General features: G+C 37.6%; 1 protein-coding gene across 6 annotated transcripts in view; it reads right to left on the bottom strand.

Annotated features, from left to right (window-relative positions):
• Positions 1-15,713, bottom strand: part of LOC129769034 (RNA-binding protein 24-like) — a 213,996-nt gene that overhangs the window by 48,338 nt on the left and 149,945 nt on the right. For all 6 annotated transcript variants that reach the window (XM_055771034.1, XM_055771033.1, XM_055771036.1 and 3 more), the window contains one exon: positions 6,199-6,259. In XM_055771034.1, coding sequence (XP_055627009.1) covers positions 6,199-6,259 — 61 coding nt within the window. The remainder of the gene's footprint in view (positions 1-6,198; positions 6,260-15,713) is intronic.

Genomic DNA, 15,713 nt, shown 5'->3' with positions numbered 1-15,713 from the left:
CAGTCGGTATATGACTTTTGGCTCTTTAACGCAGTTTCTCCGCCAAAACGACTGAACAGTCAGTCGGGCGTTTAGTCGCAATCTCCCCTCAACCGACTCGACTATATCATTCCATTCTTCCCAGTCAAATTGTCCTCATTGCATTTTGAAGTGACTTCCCCCAAAACGAATTCGTTCCTCTCTCTCTCTCTCTCTCTCTCTCTCTCTCTCTCTCTCTCTCTCTCCCATGCACGTTTGCATGCATCGATGTTTGAGTTCACCGTTGTTTGACAAGCTAGATTTCTTTGTAGCGTACACGAAAACTACTCACACGTATAAAATAGCGTGCAGTGTGTGTGCGCTATTTTGCACGCATAATACTAACTAATACTAATGCGAGGACCTTTATAGCATACTTGATAAATGTCTAAGTCCGTTGGTTTGAGTTCACGATGGGTAGAAAAAAAAACCGTCCATTGATGGGGTAACTACTTTTTTGCATCAGGAATCAAGTTTTCGTTCCTCTTTATATGGACGTGCGTACGCGTGTACAACATTAGTATCAGGGGGAAATGGAAATGTGGATTGGAGTCAGTTAAATGAAGAGGCAGATTTGTATTCATTAGTCGAGTCAGTTAAAATAACCACTGACTGGACTAGTTCACCAGTCATCCTCGCTAGTCAGCGCTAGTCAATTCATTTTCTAGTCAAGTCATTTTTTGTTGGCGGCGACTGCCGAAGCAGTTCTAGTCGAAGCGAAGCTACTGGGAGTAAAGTCGGTCTTTATTTTTCACCTTCGAAGATTTCGGGCCCTGATAATAACTATGGGTGGGTTATACCTATGATATAACCGCAAGGTTGCCGCCGGACTACCGTTGGCTCAATGATCATATGTCTGTATTGATTAATCAATTGCGGTCTGTCTGTTCTGAGCTATCAGGCCTTTTTTACCGTTCTTGCTCTCGTGTCTGCTCTCAGCCACCACGTCAAGTAGCTATGTTAATCTTATACTTCATTCTAGATGTAGATGTACAAAGCAAGGATTGTTCTATACACTTTGTCCAACTTCTATAAGACCACCCTGATTCTATTTCGTTGCAACACAAACGGTTAGAATTTCACCAAGATATATTCATACATTGTTGAATGCTTAGAATAAAGTATATTTAACGCCAATTTCGTTCAAAAAAGTTGTTTGTTTATTTATTGTGCTTTAATATGATAATTTCAGCTATCCAGTTTCTATAAGCCCACTTCAAAATTCATAAGTATTATCAATGAAAAATTCAAAACGATCGGCTGATTTATATGTTAATAACCTTGCCATTTTGACTAATAACCTTGAACATTCGTGTTGGAATACTATTTACCAAACTCTGCTGAACGGATTTCACGATATTTTTCCATGTTTCCGAAACTGCGACCTTGAGTTCTTCAGTCGTGGTGTACCGTTTTCCCTCAGTGTAGTTTCTGCGTACAAGGATTTCCCCCTAAGATTCTAAACAGAATTTAAGTCCGGAGAGCGAGCCGATCAGTCCAAAAAATTAGGTGTTTGGTCCTTAATCGATTGCCAATACAGAATAGTAGCATTGCTTTGCTGGAATGTGAAATTTTTTGTGACGATATCCACGCAGGTAGGAGAGAGGATTCCAGAACATGTATGTAATCCTTGTGAAAGCTATCTTGAACTTTTCGGTTGCACAGAATGCCACCAAAACCATGCACAAGCCTCTACCAAAATGCCTGGTTGAAAAATACTGTTCCTTCTTCCGTAAATCACGCCAGTGCCAGTTGAAACCATAAGGACCATCCAAATTGATCTTTTTTTCGTCAATGAAGATAACCTATACATTGAAGAACTTTTCGTTATGGTAGATAGCAATATGTATTCTTCTGGAAACGTTCTTTGTCACAACATACCATGTCCCACTGTCGGTTCATGTGAGCTTTGGCAAAACTCAGACGTCTTCCGATGTGAGATGGTGTAAGATGAGGAGTTTTAACCTTTTAAGCCCTCTTTATGTGAAGATCTTTTACCAAATTTTGACGAATTGTCACCCGAGCAGTTGAGTAGTTGAAATATCGCTTTATTTGCACATGCGATTTACGTGGAGCTCTCTCCTTCTTACCGTATCCTTGAGGATTCGCCAAATAATAGAGCACTAATTGATGGGTCGTCCAATCCGACGAGAAATTTCTTTCTTGGTGAAATGCATCGATTTGTCTTTCTTCTCTCTCCGTGAGGACTTTACCCTTCGGCATTTTCCAGATTTAATTGATCAAAACAACTAAAACAACGGAAAATGTTTTTCAGTCTGAAAAGTCGATTTTTAACAAAAAAAAATTTTTGTGAGATAACTGTAAATCTTGATGTTTCATGCAATTTTAAGACATTTGGCATCAAACAACATTTTTCAAAACTCCGATTTCCCTTGGATTTTTCGGTTTTCAAAAAACTCAAATTTTAACGTCTGCAACACTAATAAATGAAGTTCGAATGAGCTAATATTAGAGGCGAATGAACTGCAAAGTTTAAAGCCTCTTAAAAACAAAGAAAGAAATAAAGAAATATAATATTTTGCATGGGGTATAATATCGTGCAAATCAACATTTCGAAATGTTCGCAAAGTTCGAATGTGCTAATATATTGCATAGGGTATATTATCGTGCAAATGAACATTTCGCAACAAGTTCCTAATGAAAAATCGGGATAACTATTTTATTGGCACTTAAAACCATATGTTTCGTATCGTACTCCCAAAAAAAACAAAGTCCCAGAGTATCGATTTTTGACATTTTTTTTTGGGATGACACTAGACCTCGACGTTTCATGCAATTTAAAGACATTTGGCATCAAAAAATATTTTTCGAAAACCCCGATTTCCTTTACTCTCCCTTGGGTGATTTTTCGATTTTCAAAAAACTCAAACTTTGACCGCTTTGCGCCACTCTGCCTTAAGTCCGGTTGAGCTGATATTTGGCATAGGGTGTTTTTTCGAGGTGGTAAACATTTTGCATAGGGTAACTTTTTGAGATTTTTGAGTCGATTTTCCCCATACATTCATTGGCACCCTAATGCACACGTACATGGGAGAGAGAAGGAGAGGAACGAATCGTTTTGGGGGAAGTCACTTGAAAATGCAATGAGTACAATTTGACTGGGAAGAATGAAATGATATAGTCGAGTCGATGGAGGAAGATAGCGACTAAACGCTTAGTCGTTTTGGCGGAGAAACTGCGTGAAGAAGCCAAAAGTCATTACTAACTGAATACGGATATAGTCAGTCAGATAGTCAGCTGACTATCCTCAGTTGACTCTGACTATGCAGAGCACTGATATTTTGATCAAATATATCATATGAATTTTTATTTTTTTAAAATCGCAGTGATGCAAGACGGGTGGAGAAAAATTCGGGTGGTCTTTTTGTTTCTCAGGTAGTGAAACTTGAACGACTGTAGTTTGTGGACAAATAAAAGAAATGTCATGAAACTTCACACATAAGCTAGTGACAGATGAACCTCTCGAAATGAATTTTGTACATTCTTAGTGGCGCTGTTGAAAGATCCCGGGACTTTTCAGCCCATGTAGCATAATTTTCGTTTTGTAATTCCGATAATCCTAATTTTCATAGCATATGTTTCGAAAAAAAGGTTTGATATCCCTCCTATATTGCTCTGTGAAATATTTTAAGCGCTTCTCAAAATACTTCAATACCGCTGAGAGCGCGTTGATTCCATCAGATCCGATTGATTTACGTAACACGAAATTTCATGTTTTCGAATCGAACGCTCGATCCGATTTACATGATAGGGCTCAATTTGTCATTACGTTTCAGTAGAAGAATGTCGCTATTCATACAATACAAGGAAACCTAACAGTTGATCATGGTTCGGAAAGTAGACTGGTTGGTCCGGTCTCCGGACCTGAATCCAGTGGCATGACTTTTGGGCGAACTTAGTTCTAAAGATTAACGCCGAGGGGAAGGAGTATGCTACTGTTGATTAGAATGTGAATTTGTAGGTATGTGATTTTGTAGGTATGAGAAAATATCGAGAAATCTGCCCAATAAAATTTAGTAAAAGTATGCCCAAACGATTTTTTAAAGTTTTAATTCAAAATTGCCTCATAGCAACAAGAGACATTGTAGTATTCTTTCGAACTAAGATGATTTTGAATAAATGCTAATTGAAACATCAAATAATGTATCAACGCGTTCAATACTAAAGGTGGTCTAACAAAAATTGTAATGCTACGAATATACGAACGTTGTATGAGTTCAGATTTTGATTTTTTTCTGTATAGAAAATTTTTGAGATAAGCTGGCATAGTCAAACGAAAATGGAAAAGATCAACAAACTGGAATACTGGCCGCATTTATAAAGCAGCCAAGTCCATTCGAAAATATGGATGATAATTCACTATTGACCCAACAACACAGGGCAACCATACGATACTAGTCGATTCAGCAAATTTTCATTCTGACAATGTGGCTCATAGGAAGCCAAATGGCTTACACCCTGTAGAATATAAGCGTTATTTGATCCGTATTTGTAATCCCTTTAAAATCATAAATAAACACACCCTAGATCCGAGAATCTGGCGCTTCAACAACATAAATAGCTGAATCGAAACTTTCGGGCGGGTAATCTTTTCTTCGGTTTGTTTTATACGCCGAAGGTAATCAGACAACGAAAAGCTAAAACATAGTGCAAAAAGTTGTCAAAATAGACATCCTCCCACCCGCCACCTTTTGTTTTACAATCCAAACGGACGACGAGAGAGCGACGTCGGATGGAAAGAAAATCCAACCCCCCGAGAGAGCCCGCGCACAAATTCCGGGGACTAAGCTGCCGCCATCGTAAACATTGGGCGATTCTCCGCGTCTCGCCTGGGATTTTCGTAAACATCGCATCCCGGGAAGTGACTGCCACCATCGGGAGACCGGCCAGAACGAGGAGAGCGCAAACGAGTGCTGCTGCAACCGTCAGTTAGCATCAACAGCTCTTTCCCCCGCTCTGGATTTCCTCCACCCACCACGAGTCTGTCCCATCGCCATCAAAAATGCACATCACGTGAACGGCCCCCGGAAAGCGAAACTTATGTTGTTGACTGGTGTTCTTACCTCGGCGGGGCCTCGAGTCCGACTCCACGACGCAGCATCAACAGGCAGCCACCAAACCAAGACGGGCGGATTTTGCATTTCGGGTTATTTTATGTGTCTAGCGTGAACGACGTGGTAAATGGTCGTGAATTTTAGTGTGGCAACAGATTGGGCTTCGACACTAGAGATGCTGTGGATTTCGTGGTATTTTTTATGGATATTGTTCCAAAAAGTAATTAGGGAGCCACTGATGACATGAAACATGATTCATCTCTAGCTCTCGTGAAAAATGAACTGTCAATACTTCTGAGCGGCAGATTTAGGTCGAGCATTACGGAAGAGATAGACAAGGTGTGTGACTCTCGAGAAAATATGGGCAAAGTCACTTTGAGGTCATCCACCAGTGATGCTTTTTCAACTTTAGTTTCAAAGTCACAACAACTCATCCGCCAAATGAAAATAGATCTCACATCTTTATGCTCATTGGTTTTTCCTCTCCCCAAGTTTCCCATCATCGAAGGCTTTTTTTCTTATTCAGCATAAAAATTCGATATCATGCCGACATTATACTACCTAACCAAATCGATTTCCACCAGTCGAGGAATCTAAACTTGCCAAACTTGAATTTGCTTGAGCGTTACGCCCTGCGAATTGACACCGCATAGAACAAACAAACAAACAAACAAAAAAAATGCGAGTACAGTGTCTCGGGGACGAAACAAAAACAAAAGTTATGAATTATAATAACAAGGGGCCAAGGCGCCTCGCTATCGACGAAATGTCACGCTCGAACTCAGTGAGCGGTAGCCGGCGAGTACTTTATGCAGTTGCTCATTATTCCCCAAAGTCCTTACAAACAACTTTGGAAAGACACAAAAAAGCAGAAAGTTTTTGGGGGTTGAAAATTAGACAACCAAAAAAAATTAAGCAAACGAAAAAAAGTGTGTGTAATTCTCGCTTTTTTTCCCGTTCCTACTTAATTTGCCTGGTATTTATTTATTTTTCCTTTCTCTCTCACTCTCGCTCGTGACTTTTTTTTCTATTCTTCATTTCGTTTGTGGTTTGAAAATTGCTCTACAACAAGAAACTAGTGGAAAACGGAAAGTCGTGAACTTACCCGAACTGGCTCGGTAGCACAGGATATCCTGTTCGAAGGCCCGCATTTGTGAAGGGGAATCCTGAAACGAGAAGGAACAAAAAACAAACGTGATGAGACAGTGTCTGACGAGGCTGGAAGGAGGCAAAAAAAACAACTGAAAAATAAAACAAGTAACAGATTGGAGTGAGAGCCCCGGGAACTGATATCGATGATATCGGTATCATTCGGCGGGTTCCTTCGTTGTCCGTTGTTATCTATGCTTTTTTTTCTCTCTATTTCCAAAGGCTTCCCCACACTTTACATGAACGGTACGATCGAAACCAGCGAAGAGACCTCTTTGTTCTATTGCTCGGCAAATGGGGGTTATGACACTTGGCAATAGCGTCGTGACATGAAGCGGATGTTTGAAAGTTGACACTTGAGTTTCGGAGTGAATAATATCGAAGGGCTGACAGGGGCCCACCAAACACTATCATCACGTTGGGAGTGATGATTTGATTTGTGAATTTCAAACTCTAGTAATTGTATTTCCCATACACATACTAGTTTGATTCGTTTAAACTGGTTTCGGCTTGATAATAGTATTTGATGGAAAAAACGATTTGACATCACTGTGACATATATTTTTATATGCGAAAACTAATGTGGTAATTTTTGATCCTTATCGCGCGAATCATTGTGGAAGATTTTGCAAGTGTTCCCGTTCATAACATGGGATTATCACCCAAAACTACAGTTACGATGTGTCATTATGATCATTATCATGATAGAATATAATTCATTAAATTGGACGATAAGAAGCAAAGCCAACTCCGAGTAGTTAAACCAACATAATTACAAAAACTGGATAATTAAAATGGACGGATAATTTGTTGTTTTCACAATTTTCATTTGATTCTTAATTGAAAAACTCATGAAAAGTTTTATCTCGTATATTGTGTGGGTAGAGCAAAAACGAGAGAAAGCGGCGATGCGACTATTTTTTTAAGATATATAGTTTCACTTTAATATTATATATAGATATATAGTTTCACTTTAATATTAATTAAATTGTTAATCTTTTATAAATGATTGACTTTCAAATTCGATTATAAACATTAGACAGTTATTTGGATCACGTAGCCCATACACGTATAAAAAAGTTGTCAATTTCAAGCAGTCGCCATAAAAATCACAGAACGAGATATTGAAATCTTTTAAAAAATTAAAAAAGGAAAAAAATGGAAGGAGATAAAAGAACAGTTTTATAACACAGCGAGAGTCTATGGCATTTACAAGATACAAGGTCACTCCAATACCATTTGCGTTTAAGCGAACTACCATTGAAATATGAATGATATTTCAAAGCAAAAATTCATCAGGCAAACGCATGTCGTCCATCGAACTGAACTAAAGGGTCCTCTCCTATGTTTCAAGTTAACCGGGTAATCTGTAGAACACAAACTTGCGTTGCGAGAGGCCGCCGCTTCCGACAGTGGGTCGGTGGCCGACTCGGATTGCATCACCTCGGCAGCTTGTGGCCATTTCGGTTTTTTATCCTCGTTGAACAAAAACAACTTAGTCCCCGTTGTATTGACCGCAGAATAAATTTCATTACAACAAAAAAAATCACAATGAAATTACGCTGCGGTGGCGGTTAAACGTGAGTACCTTTTTTCATATCAATTATTTTGGTATTTTCGTTTTAAAATTACTAGCTTCATTTTCGAGTAAAAAATATACCAAAGCTCGTGTTCATTTCTAAATTATCTCTTAGCCACAAAGAGTAATACGAAAAGGAAAGCAGACGACATGTTTATTGTGCCTATACTAATTTCATTAAATCAATCAGTGAAGTCCCCGTATCATTTTAAAATTTTCTCATTGCATTTTTTCATTTTACTGCGTATTTTTGTTGCTCTCTTATGTCAAATTGATTAAGTCTCATTTATTATCAGGAGATTCAACAAAATTCATAACCTGATTTGGTTGAATGTTTCCTTTTTCATTCGGATTAACGTTACATTCGAGTAAATGTCGCACTCGGGTATTTGTCACATTCGGGTGAATGTTACGTTCGAGTGAATGTGCTTCGGGTAAACGTGTTTCGGGTGAATGGTATTCAGGTAAATGTTACATAACAAAACCCATTATTCCTCTTATTTTATTTATCTCTTTCTCTCATATTTTATACGCTCTTTCCATCACTAAATTTTTACTGTCCGTATTACCTTCACTTGAATCTGTTCGTCTTACCCTACCAGTACATTTATTAGAATCATTTATAATTTTTCGCTTAGAAATGAATTTTCCTATTTGGTATACTGCTAACCTTGCTTCGATTTTTACTTAAAGCTCAGATCATTTAGAGTTGGGACACTTTCGACAGCGTGTGTTTTTCAACAATTTTTTTCTGACGAAACACATGAATATGAAACAGAGGAGTATTTACATTTTATTTCAAGAAAAAAAAAATCAAACAAATCATTCGTTACCGTACCGTACCGAACGCTATCAAATTCGACTATTTCGATTGGGTTTTGATGATATCTTGAACTTTTTTCTGAATACCACTCATCATATTTTGGACACTCTGTTGGCTAACCAGAGGAACCATTTTGTTCCACCACCTCTTAATCTTAGTAGCATCTCCGTTTGACAATTGTCCAATATTTATTAATTGGGTGGAATTGAGAGCAGTTGTGTAGATTGATGTCCTTTTCGAAAAAGACGAAATACTACACCAATGGCTGTCAATTTGAACAACTTATCGAATATCCAAGTAGTTTTTTGTACCTTTTGCAAAATTACATCTCCAACACTCCCAAAAACATAATCTACAAATTATATTATGCAGCACCTTACGCAGAATAGTTGGCAACAACTACAGCAATCGCAGTGGAATGAGTTTTCACCTTCAGTTTCCAACCGATGAACACAGGTTTCATTACTTCACTGTTTCAACATTTCCTCTTCCTATCCGGCTTGCTTGTATGGTTTTTCGACGCCATTTTTAATCCGGAAACAATGCACGAATTCGTGAAAATCGAAAGATCAATCAGAAAGACACAACCCCCAACAAGCCCAAAGAAACTTCTTAATTCACACAAGCTCTCTCTCAGAAAAAAAATCAGTTTACTTTTTATTATTTGTGATACAACTTTACGAGGGATTTAACGCGTTTAGATAATGATTGCCATATTACAATTATTCAATTGTATATCTAAAAAAAATTCTTTATTGAAATATTCCAAATCAACTGATGCAAACATCTTTGTGATCTATTTAGAAACGGTCGAGTTATAAGCGTTTGGAATATTTCATTATTTCCTACATGTTCAGAATAGAATTATGTATCAAACTTCATCAGTTGCTTTTGCAAAACCACGCAAACCCAACGGTTTTTTTCTGGATCACCAACAAGTTCGAAATAGTTGAATTTCATATTAATAACAGTTTTATACTCATTCTCATCCACTCACACACTAACAAGAAAAACTTTCAGCAATCTCTAAAAAAAGTTCATTCATTCATTGGAATTGATTCAGATGCAATTTCAAACAAATGATTACAAAGTCAGCGGTAGTCCCACGTCTATCTTGCGGTTATAGCACAGATATATGACGCACTTCTAGTTTTTTCAGGAACTCCTTGGCTCCTTGGCAGGCTTGTAAATTTTGGAATCCATAGTCTTCTTTGTCAGGAAAATCAGTTTTTTGTTGTCCGCAGCTGCAAATATTTCGCCAGAATTTATTGGCAAAACCGATTTTTTTCCCTATAATTCAAAAAGTAATTCAGTCTATATCTAAATAGCAAAATACATTCGCACGCAGGATCACTTATGATTTCTTGTTTTGTGCGCATTTTTAAAATTGGTAATCTTTAATGTTATAGGGTGGTTCAAATACCATAGAATAAAATGTATAAAAATATGAAATTAAACTTTAAACTATTTCAACCAGCCGCATGTTCATTAGGGTGTCCAAGAATGTATGGGGAAAAACGACCCTAAAATTTCAAAAGGTTACCCTGTACAAAATGTTGATTACCTAGAAAAAAAAACCTATGCCAAATTTTAGCTCAATCGGACTTAAGAGAGAGTAGCACAAAGCGGTCAAAGTTTGATTTTTTTTTCAACTCGAAAAATCACCCAAGTTTTTTCGAAAACCAAAAAATCACCGGAAATCAGGATTTAAAAAAAAAATTGGTGCCAAATATCTTAAAACTGCATGACACGTCGAGATTTACAGTAATCTAAAAAAAAAATTGTCAAAAATAATCTTTTCAGGCGGAAAAACGTTCAAGCGCCAAAAAACTTTTTTTTTTGGCAAAAAAAATTGAGATAACTGTAGATCTTGACGAGTAATGCAATTTTAAGAAATTTGGAATCAACATTTATGATTTTGAAAACTTCGATTTTCGGTGATTTTTCATTTAAAAAAAAACTCAAATTTTAACGTTTGTGACACCAGAAAATGAAGTCCGAATTAGCTAATATTTTGCATAGAGTGTATAATCGTGCTAATCAACATTTCGTAGCAAGTTCCGAATGAAAAATCGAGATAACTATTCATATTGGCACCCAAAACCATACTTTTCGTCTCGTATTCCGAAAAAAAAAGTCCCAGAGTGCCGATTTTTGATATTTTTTTTGGAATGACACTAGATCTCGACGTTTCATGCAATTTTCATACATTTGGCATCAAAAAAAAAAAAAAAAAAAAATTCGAAAATCCCGATTTCATTTGGGTGAATTTTCGATTTTCAAAAAAACTCAAACTTCAACCGCTTTGCGCCACTCTCCCTTAAGTCCGATTGAGCTAATATTTTGTATAGGGTGTTTTTCGAGGTGGTGAACATTTTTTATGGGGTAAATTTTTGAAATTCGAGATGACCATTTTCATTCGCACCCTAATGTTCTTACCCTCACTGTTCGTCTTACCCACAACTCCCATACAGTATTTTCCAACAATTCGTTCAACTTCTGATATTTTTGGATATTTTTGATCTAATTCTAAAAAACCTAGGGATTCACGAAAGATTCAAGGAAATGTGGAAATTTGCCTCTCCAAAGTTGAACGATCTGGCGTAATGGTAACATCCATTCCTCTCACGCAGAGATCACGAGTTCAATTCTCATACCCGACATTCGTCCAAAAATGGAAGTAAAAGTGACGAACCAGCCGAAATGTGTTGAAAGTCACTATAATAGAGAGAAAAAAACCCATTGGAAGCTAGTGTTAATGTAAGCGAAAATGCGAACGGATATTTAATTGGTCCAATAAAATCTAGAAATCTTGAAAATAAAAAGAAACAATTTAGTAATTTCTTGGAAACTATAGCAAAGCGGCTTAGTTTACTGCTGTGTGAGAAATTATTCGGTGTACAACTTAATTCGTTCCGTTTCCACAAAATGGCTCATGGTACTATAGATAGTGGACGACAATAACTCATTGTTGCTGAATCGTGAAGTGTCGACATCTGTCAACCATAATTTGTTTACAAACTTTTAAGTTTTGCACAACCAGTTCATTTTTTTTCGTTCGTTGTAAAGAGGCACCATTTGCGGGAAGTTTAGATTTTCTGTTTCCATTGCGTAAAAATGCAGCTGAAGCACATCGAATGCTTGTGGAAGTTTATTTTGAGTCTGCACCATCGGATAAGTTTTGTAGGGAATGGTTTGGATGATTTAAAAGTGACGATTTTAGTGTTAAAGACACCAAGCGTTTGGGCTAACCGAAAACGTTTGAAGACGAAGAATTAGAGACATTCCTCTATCAAGATTCGGGTCAAACGACCAGGCTTTACAATTGATTCGTTTAAAGCGAGCTATTGTCAAAAAATGTCCAGATTATACGACCAGACTAGAGTCAATACTATTCCACCATGACAACGATCGACCTCATGTTGCTGTTAGAGTTAAAACTATTTGGAAAATATTGGATGGGAACTGTGGGTGCCCCCCCCAACTACTATTTGTTTCGATCGAAGCAGAATGCTTTGAGTGGAATACGCTTTACTTCAGAACAGAGTATCAAAACTTTGCTGGATTCATTTTTTAATTCAAATTTCGTAGTCCTACGTTAATAATGGGGTCGTGTTCTAGACACATTTTTTCCTTTAACATGATTGTTAATTTTTTCATCATTTTTCACGGATTGCTTCAAAGAAATAGAGTCGCAAATAGAAATCGGTCAGACTTTGTGGAACTGTGATGTAGCAATTTATGGAACCCAACTACACCAGATGCTCATTCATGAATGATGGTTTAGATTTCTGTAAAGAATCTGCTAGTTCACGTGTATCGTATCGAGGATTTTTCTTGAGCAGTGTCTCGATTTAGCTATCCTCAGTGGTGAAACGAACTGTTCAGCCAACTCAATATTTAAGAATATTCTTTCCGCGGATTTATGTCCAGAAAGAATTAAAAGTTAAAGTTCTTCTCGGCAGCGCTATGCCGTCGGGTTGTAAACATTTTTTGTATCATTCTGACTACCTCTACTGAATTATTCACTCACACCTTTTATTTGCTTTGGCATTAATTTTCCATCGGATCGAATGACCAGTTCAGAACAGAACAGATCAACAAACGAATCTAGTTCGCGCTTTCTCTTTTATTTACGCGTTTTTCCATTAGCATTTTGGGATACCCATCAAACACTCTCACATACAACTCAGTGCTGTCACGTCAGACCATCGAGCGGCGGGTCGGAAAAGTTGTTTTTCTTTTGATTCCAATTTCCTATCAAATCCACCATTCCCGAACAGAATAAGTGGGAAAAGGGGCGCGACGATTGACAGGATGACAAGATGATGTGCACCCACCTGTTGATGTTGTAGTTGTGCTGCTGCTCATCTTTGGTAAGATGGATTAAAAGTTCCGGAAGCGATAGTGAAAAGAACGCGGAAAAGTTTTTCGCTGCCGCGTGGATTGATTCGAAGATAATCTCATCAAATTACGGTTGTATAAACTTTCCTAAATTTACCCATTTGAACTTGTCAGAAGTATTTTTATCCGACACTCTTCAGTGGCTTTGAAAATAGTTGAGATGCTGAGAAGTTATGTCTAGACGGAGAAAGCGAGGCTTGTTATTACTTACCAGATGGTGACAAAATATATTCCGCTCCATCATTCGCTGCTGCTGTTGGAAATCGTAATTTATATAGTTGGGTGAAAATTGGAAGATGTGCGCATATCTAGGACGCGACTGTTTTCATTATTTTAAAAGCGTTACGACACACGACGTGTGGCCTTGGTGTGGCACGGTGTTGAAATTGCAAATGTTTTCCGTTTTAGAGATATTAAAACATGATTGCATGGGTGTTTTTCGAGGAGGTTGTGTAGCGTAACAATTTTTATGGAGAAATATAGTTTATTTTTCTTCTAATTTGTATAATGGATCACACCATATGTTGTGCGATTAGGAAACCTTCGTTGGAACGGAACGGCACAGAGTGTTTGATATCCGTGCTGTCTTTTTAATTTACTGGCCAATTCCAGAGGTATCAGGTTCATATGAAAACTTATATGTCATCGGTCAGACCTTTTTCGTACCAGATTCCATTCCAATTTTGTTAGCATTTTAAATTTCTCAACCGATCATCCATTGATTTCAAAAGACAACCACCATTTTAGACAAGACAAGTTTCGACTTTTGCAAACAATGACAGCAGCGAGAGAGATAATAAGAATGATGGTACAATCATAACTTCGCCGGTACTCTGGCCTACGTTAGGTACCCATCATAGATACCTCGTTGATGTCATTAAGCTGTTATCAAGCATAACTATTTCTACTACATGTTTTTTTGGAACATTCATCATTTTTCGATTTTGTTCACATTTTCTACGAAAATTTCAATGCGCATTGAAAACTTTCGCTATAATTAATTTTCAATTCTAAAATTTGATTCACTACTTATTATATTTAAGTGATTTAAGTGATTGAAGTTCTTTTCAGTGATTTAGGACGTAAAAAGTTGTGATAGAAAGAGCGCTATCCAGCTTCTTTTTACATTTCAGTTGCTGAAACATTTCGCACGATTGCTAAGTCTGTTTGACATCAAGTGTTCGTAGGGCTACAGTAGGAACTTTGTAATGTTCAGCTACCGTCTCAAATATTCTGCCGACAATGTCCACTTCTACGGGCCCATTCTTCTCGTGTAACACCTGCTGACACTCATCATCGAACCACTCGTCCCGTCATTTTCGTTCCACGTGACCTGAGATGCGAAATTGCACAAAAATACTTTTAAAGGCGTTCGTTTTTTTGACTGTGTTTCGGTGATTCGGAATCGAATATTCGTGGTGCTGAGAGGTCAAAATCAGGCCTCACTGAGTTAAACCATTTGATTTGATAAACGCGGATTCCGAACCAGTCGACGAAACGAAATTCTGAATGAACTCCAAACACGAAGACTTGATCAACGATGTATTTTGTGATTTTTCTCTCTTTTATCTACAGATATTACAACTCGCTGCGTTGGTGGATATCCATGAGCAACATGAGGAGACAACCGGGAAATTATGTCTACAATTCACATTCTGTCTTAAAACTGTCGGATCAGTGTCTCTCCAAACATTCGTAAGTACCGTGTGTGAATCGTTCGATAGGCAAAAGACAGGAAGCGGTAAAAATAGCCAAGCGGAAGCGGTAAAAATAAAATAGAAACGGGTTTGAAATGGGTCATTGCTGAAAAAACTTTCATCTTTTAGTTCGAAATTTGGACCGCAAAATAGGAAAATCGTCTTCGTATGCTACAAAAGTGAAGGACTGAATGGCATGCAGAATATATATTGATAATAGCTGCATAGATTTATACAAATTACATTCGAACGGCTACTAGAAGCATGTACACAAGTATATCAAAGTAATAGACTCGATATGACTTACAGATACCTCTTTCATAAAAAAGCATCAATAATTTTTAGCGAGTCGAGCTCGTAATTGTCAGTTTATTCAGGAAAGTTTATGAAAAGCTGGATTCGTCATTTCCGTTCAAGGTGTGAATTTTCGTTTCAATCAAGAGTATTTATGCCGAGAATGAATGCCGGTAAAAGCCATTCTTTCAGCCAAATTTAAGGAACATGTTACTGCCGTGACAACGAGTACCACATGGCCAGAATGTTACAGCAAGAGAAACCAAGTGAAGAAAGATCAAGAAAAATCAAGGATCTAACTGCAGAAGTAATACAAAGAAAAAGGAAATCTTATGAAAACGAACGAGTGGATAAAGCCGGGAACATAGCCGGAGAGACGTAAAACTACACCAAGGGTTGTCAATTGGCGGTGGTGGAGGTGGAGACAGCAACTGTAGCGGACCAAATTTTCACCTTCAGTTTTCAGTCGGAGAACATAGCTCTCACTGTTGAAATACACCTTTCGTTATATCCGGCTTGAAATATGCTGTACTTTGACGTAACTGTTAGTTAACAACGCATGAACTCGCGAAAATCGAATGATCGATCGAGAAAAGTTGCCAATAATCCCGAAAACATTCCAAAATTCCCGGCAAAAATATGAAAATCAATAATCAATAAATTCGAAAGTAACT

This window comes from Toxorhynchites rutilus, chromosome 2 (genome assembly GCF_029784135.1).
Source record: "Toxorhynchites rutilus septentrionalis strain SRP chromosome 2, ASM2978413v1, whole genome shotgun sequence".
Taxonomy (NCBI): domain Eukaryota; kingdom Metazoa; phylum Arthropoda; class Insecta; order Diptera; family Culicidae; genus Toxorhynchites; species Toxorhynchites rutilus.
The sequence above is the reverse complement of the archived record's forward strand: the minus strand, read 5'-3'. Positions and strand labels throughout refer to the sequence as shown.